The sequence below is a fragment of the Penaeus monodon genome, chromosome 37 (genome assembly GCF_015228065.2).
Source record: "Penaeus monodon isolate SGIC_2016 chromosome 37, NSTDA_Pmon_1, whole genome shotgun sequence".
NCBI classification, from domain to species: domain Eukaryota; kingdom Metazoa; phylum Arthropoda; class Malacostraca; order Decapoda; family Penaeidae; genus Penaeus; species Penaeus monodon.
The window spans coordinates 9,806,365-9,811,364 of record NC_051422.1 but is presented as its reverse complement, the minus strand read 5'-3'; the positions used below and the strand labels follow the sequence as shown (position 1 = coordinate 9,811,364).

General features: G+C 36.6%; 1 protein-coding gene across 11 annotated transcripts in view; it reads right to left on the bottom strand.

Annotated features, from left to right (window-relative positions):
- The window catches only part of LOC119596409 (protein YIF1B-B-like), a gene marked incomplete at its 3' end in the record, with an annotated part of 9,122 nt that extends 6,801 nt beyond the window's left edge, over positions 1-2,321 (bottom strand). For 4 of the 11 annotated variants that reach the window (XM_037945644.1, XM_037945645.1, XM_037945648.1 and 1 more), the window contains 1 exon segment: positions 2,156-2,297. In XM_037945644.1, coding sequence (XP_037801572.1) covers positions 2,156-2,192 — 37 coding nt within the window. 11 annotated transcript variants of the gene reach the window in all.
- Between the last annotated feature and the right edge of the window lie 2,679 nt (positions 2,322-5,000).

Sequence of the window (5,000 nt, the reverse complement as noted above, 5' to 3'; positions counted from 1 at the left end):
AATAAATTGTAGTAGAAACTACTGTGCATCTGAAATAGTAGTCTAATTTCACTGTAAAAACTAAACCTATTGCTTTTATTTTTTCCAACCTTAACTGCAAAAATAATTCTTACATCAGCAATTACAGCATGTATAAGGGAATACCTTATACATGTTGAAATATGGCTAGCACCTTCTCTGTCCTTCTATCCATAGGCATCAGTCACAACCACTTCAATGGGATTCTACATCATCTTTGTCCAAAACATTTAAGCCTATTCTCCCCAAATGATGTTAAACATTGATGATTTACTACCATGTCACTTAAATCTAAAACTACAACACTTTTTTCTCCAAAACACAAGAATCTAAGATAGATTACTGATCTGTATAGAGTTTGATTATGTAACTGCTCTGCAGTCCATTCTTATCTTAAAAGTCTATATGTATTAGTCCTATATCCACTTGGTTGATTTATTTACACTGACTTTTACTCTTAAAATATATTCACAAATAAATATTAGGAAGCTTTATGCCTTTCATTACAAAACATTATAAACTGTCACAACACAGCACTTCACATGTATCTAAGTACTGTTGAATAAACCAATGATAAAGACAACTAGTTATGTGGAACTCAAAATCATTTTTTTTTTCTTTTTTTTTTTATTAATGTTATTATTATCATCAGGAGTTAGGATTAAACAAAGTTCTTAAATCCAAATCTTGAATTATAGTTAGAGTGAGGTGTCAATACTATGTACCTAGTAACTGGTGCATATATCTATATTTTTACTAAAGACTGAAAGGCCTATTTTCAAATTTCAGTTCTGCATGAATGTTGCAAGAAATCCTGCATATACTAGAGAGCTCATTTAGTTGTGCAACAGGTGAAAGATGAACAAACAAAAATAAATTTAAAAGTGCATTTCCAGTGAAAGGTGATTTGTGCTGCCTAAAAGTAGGGTTTGAAATAATGACTGGCTTGTACAAATAAAACGATACCAATTATGTTTCTCACAGTTCTTATGAATGCTAATAAGAATCTTTCAAACTAGTTATAAGGGCAAAGACCCTTAGACACTGATGGACAGCACATGCTGGGTCTGCGAGAGGCAACATAGTGATTAGAAGTCATTAGGGAGTATCTGTTTTTATCAGCTTACAAAGAACTTACAAGGCTGAGGGGTAAATCCCATTTCTGCAGTTAACAGTAATAATATTTTGGGCAGATACATCTGCTTATAGCTGCCAAAGAGTTAACCTACTCAATGCAGGCTGACATCCTATCATGCCATGGCTGACCACCCATCGTGCCAGGACACCAGCCCATCATGTCATGCCTGTCAATCCTGTTCTAAGTTTTGTGTGCTAAACTGTTGAGTGCCTGTTTAGCCCTGGCTGTGGTCATTAACAACTGGAGGAACTGCCCTCAGAAGTAGCCTCCTCTTTATCTTTATTTAATTATTCATATTGCCTAGAGAGTGAGGTGAATTTATGGTTCCCATACTGTTAATTCTTCTCTTAAGAATCTGACTTTGCACATAACCTGGAAAGTAGGTCAGTATGGTACTGGAAACACCTACTGTGAGCAAATTAAAATACCTGCTATCATCTTGCTCAGTCTCCACACTGCTTCTGATAAAACAGGAGGTAGGAAGGTGGAATACAGGAAATTCATTTTCAGAAAACTATGGAATACAATGCAAACTGAACGCTGTTATTTTAGCCATTTATGATCATTACTGTACATATGCAACAAAAGTGCAATGAGTAAAAGTTGCTATACATCTAACAATCTATCTGACATTGTTAGTGTGATCTCATATAATAATACCTTGATAATGGTATATGTAAAACAGTATTTTATGGACAAAGAATACCTTGTGTTATAATAATAACAAAATATATGAGTAATCATCCTAAGTCAAACAAATAAAGAATAATCATTGGGGATAAAACATGATAACGGGAAATTTAAAAAAATTGAAAAACTGGCCTTGGAAAGGTGTGGTGGTAAACAAAGTGCAGTAAATATAATAATACACAAGGTCGAAGAGCAAATTAAAAAAGAGGAACTTCGGGCAGACACAAAAATAAGGGAATTAATGTTCTTCAAAAATGATCAGGCACAGGTACAGTCATATAAATCATGCTTCTTTTCCATCATACGTACACTTACGCTGCCTCCCTCCTGACATCGAGTAGTCCATTTCTCTTTATTTATTCCAACACCGAATACCCCACGGGAAAATTGCCGTAACTCACACAGTACGAGTTAAAAATGCGAAGGGACGAACAGCTGATGTTGACACTCCTGCCGCCGATGCTGCTCTGCCAACACAACCTCGAAAACAGTCAAATCAAGATCTCAATTGAGTCTAAATCACCCTTTTAAAAAATAACATTGTGTTTGTGTGTTTGGTTCTGCGTAATTTATGGTATTTTTTTCAATATTTGGTTTGAATTCTTAGCTGTATATTTTTTTTATAGTCCTTTTAAGAACTTGTCGGGGGATGTGTCTCATAAAACCGGGAAATTAGAAATAAATATATATGAATGTTTTTGCTGAAAGTACTCTTTATTTGTTTGTTTGTTTCTCTACCTTCCTTTCCCTATCTCTCTTCCTCTTCCTCTCCCTCTCCATCTAACTCTCCTTCCTCCCATTCCCACTCCCTCCCTCCCCCCCCCCCTCTCTCTCTCTCTCTCTCTCTCTCTCTCTCTCTCTCTCTCTCTCTCTCTCTCTCTCTCTCTCTCTCTCTCTCTCTCTCTCTCTCTCTTTCTCTCCCTCTCTCTCTCTTTCCCTCGCCCTCTCTCTCCCTCTCCCTCTCTCCTGCTTCTTTCTCTCCTCTTCCTTCCTTCTTCTTCTTCTTCTCCCTTTTCCTCTCCTTCTCCTTCTCCTTTTCTCTCTCCTTCTCCTTCAATTTCCCTTTCTCTCTCTCTTTCCTTCTATTTCCCCCCTTCCTTCGCCTTCTTTTTCTCCCTTCCTCTCTACCTCTCGCTCTTCCGCTCCCTCTCTTTCGTTTATTTCCCTCCTACTCCTACCTTTTTTCACTATATCTTTCTCATCTCTTCTTTCACCCACCTGTAAATCTCTCGCATTTGAAATGTCAAGGGAAAAAAGGAAAAATAATAAAAGTCATTCAGGATTATGTTCTACTTGTCACAATAAAACCGGCATATCCGATTTTGCGTTACGAGTGAAATTAATGCAAAATGCCCAATCAGTGAAGTAAGTGCGAAATCTATTTGCATAATGACTAATAGGCGGCCACGTCACAAGCAGCTTGGCGGCTGTTGTGAGTGCCTGATCTCTCCCCTCGTCCGGGAGAAAACGTGATGCTGAGGGGAAAAGAAAACGGGGACGGGAAAGGTGACGAGAGATAAACTGGGAAATATATATTGTATTCATTTATTATCACTATCATTTTTAAATGGGATATGCGATATTTATCGGAATTTTATAATTAGCACATAAGCACGCACACATACATACACCCGCGTGCACACACACGCAACTATATACAGATTCGGGCAATGTAAAAGAAGTCATAAATTAATTTTGTCTCTTCTAGAATGTAACAGATCATATCAGGATAAGAGGGCTAGATAGATCGTCTATGTTTTACTTAATATTTGCAAAGGATAAAGATGACATTAAGAATATGGAGTACTGTCCTCCTTTAGGAAAAAGTGATCACATAGTAATGAAGTTGAAATGCTGTTTGCTACAGGAAAAACTCGTCGTAAGTAAGGAAAGAAAAGGAAAGTACAATTACAAGAGAGGTAATTATAGAAGCTTAAAAAACTTCTTTGATGGCATAAACTGGGAAACCCTCCTAAACGAAGAGAACCTTGATATGCAATATTTTGAAATTTGCGAAGTCTCTAAACAAGGAGTAAAAAAAATTGTATCAAGATTCAAAACTGAAGCAAGAAATGACCAAGAATGGTTCAATAATAAATTTAAGAAAATGAGAGAAAACAAACAGCTCTTTTAAAGAAGGTTCAAAAGACAGATCTCAGGCAGCGTATGAAAGGCATAAAGTAGGAAGAAATGACTATACACAAACCATGAGGGAGGCAATATTGGACTTTGAAAATGATATAATCAATAAATGTACAAACCAACCAAAGCTCTTCTTTAACTACATAAATAGTAAGACTAAAATAGAGATCAAATTAGCGCCATCAAAGACAATAACATCGTTTATACTAAGGAAGAGGAAATGTGTGAAATCCTTAATGAGAAATTTCAGTCAGTGTTTGTTCAGGACCCATACTTTGAAATGCAAGTAACCGTACAAACGTAAATCAGAATATCGAAAATATCACACTCGAAAAGACCTACTGAAAGGGTTAGACAGGTCTAAAGCAGAGGGACCAGATGAGATATCTAACTGGATTATGAGGGACTGTGCCGCAGAATTGTACTCCGTTATTGTTAATATTCCAAAATTCAGTGAGATAAGGAAAACTACCAAAAGATTGGGAACTTGCCAATGTTACACTTTTATACAAGAACGCCAACAAACAAAACCTTCTAAATTATAGACCAGTTTCGCTAACTAGTGTAGCATGCAAGCTGTTAGAAAGGATAATTAGGAAACAGTGGGTTGAAGTACTTGAAAAAAAACGATATAATATCAAAGAAACAATTAGCTTTTTGGGAAGGAAGGTCATACGTAGCAAATCTCCTCTGTTTCTATAATAGAGTTTCGGAAATATTACAAGAAAGAGACGGCTGGGTGGAGTGTGTATACTTAGACTTTAAGAACGTATTTGATAAGGTGTCTCATAAAAGATTATGGAAATTAGATCACCTAGGTGAAGTGAAAGGCAGACTTTCTTCATGAGAGACAGATGAGAACAGTAATTAGAGGGAAGCACTCTACATGGCGATGAGTAACTAGCGGAGTACCGTAAGATGGTGCCGATTATTTTTATTGTTTTCATAACCGATTGAGGGTCAAACATAAGCCCAGGTAGTTATCTGAATATGTTTGCAGACGACGCGAAAT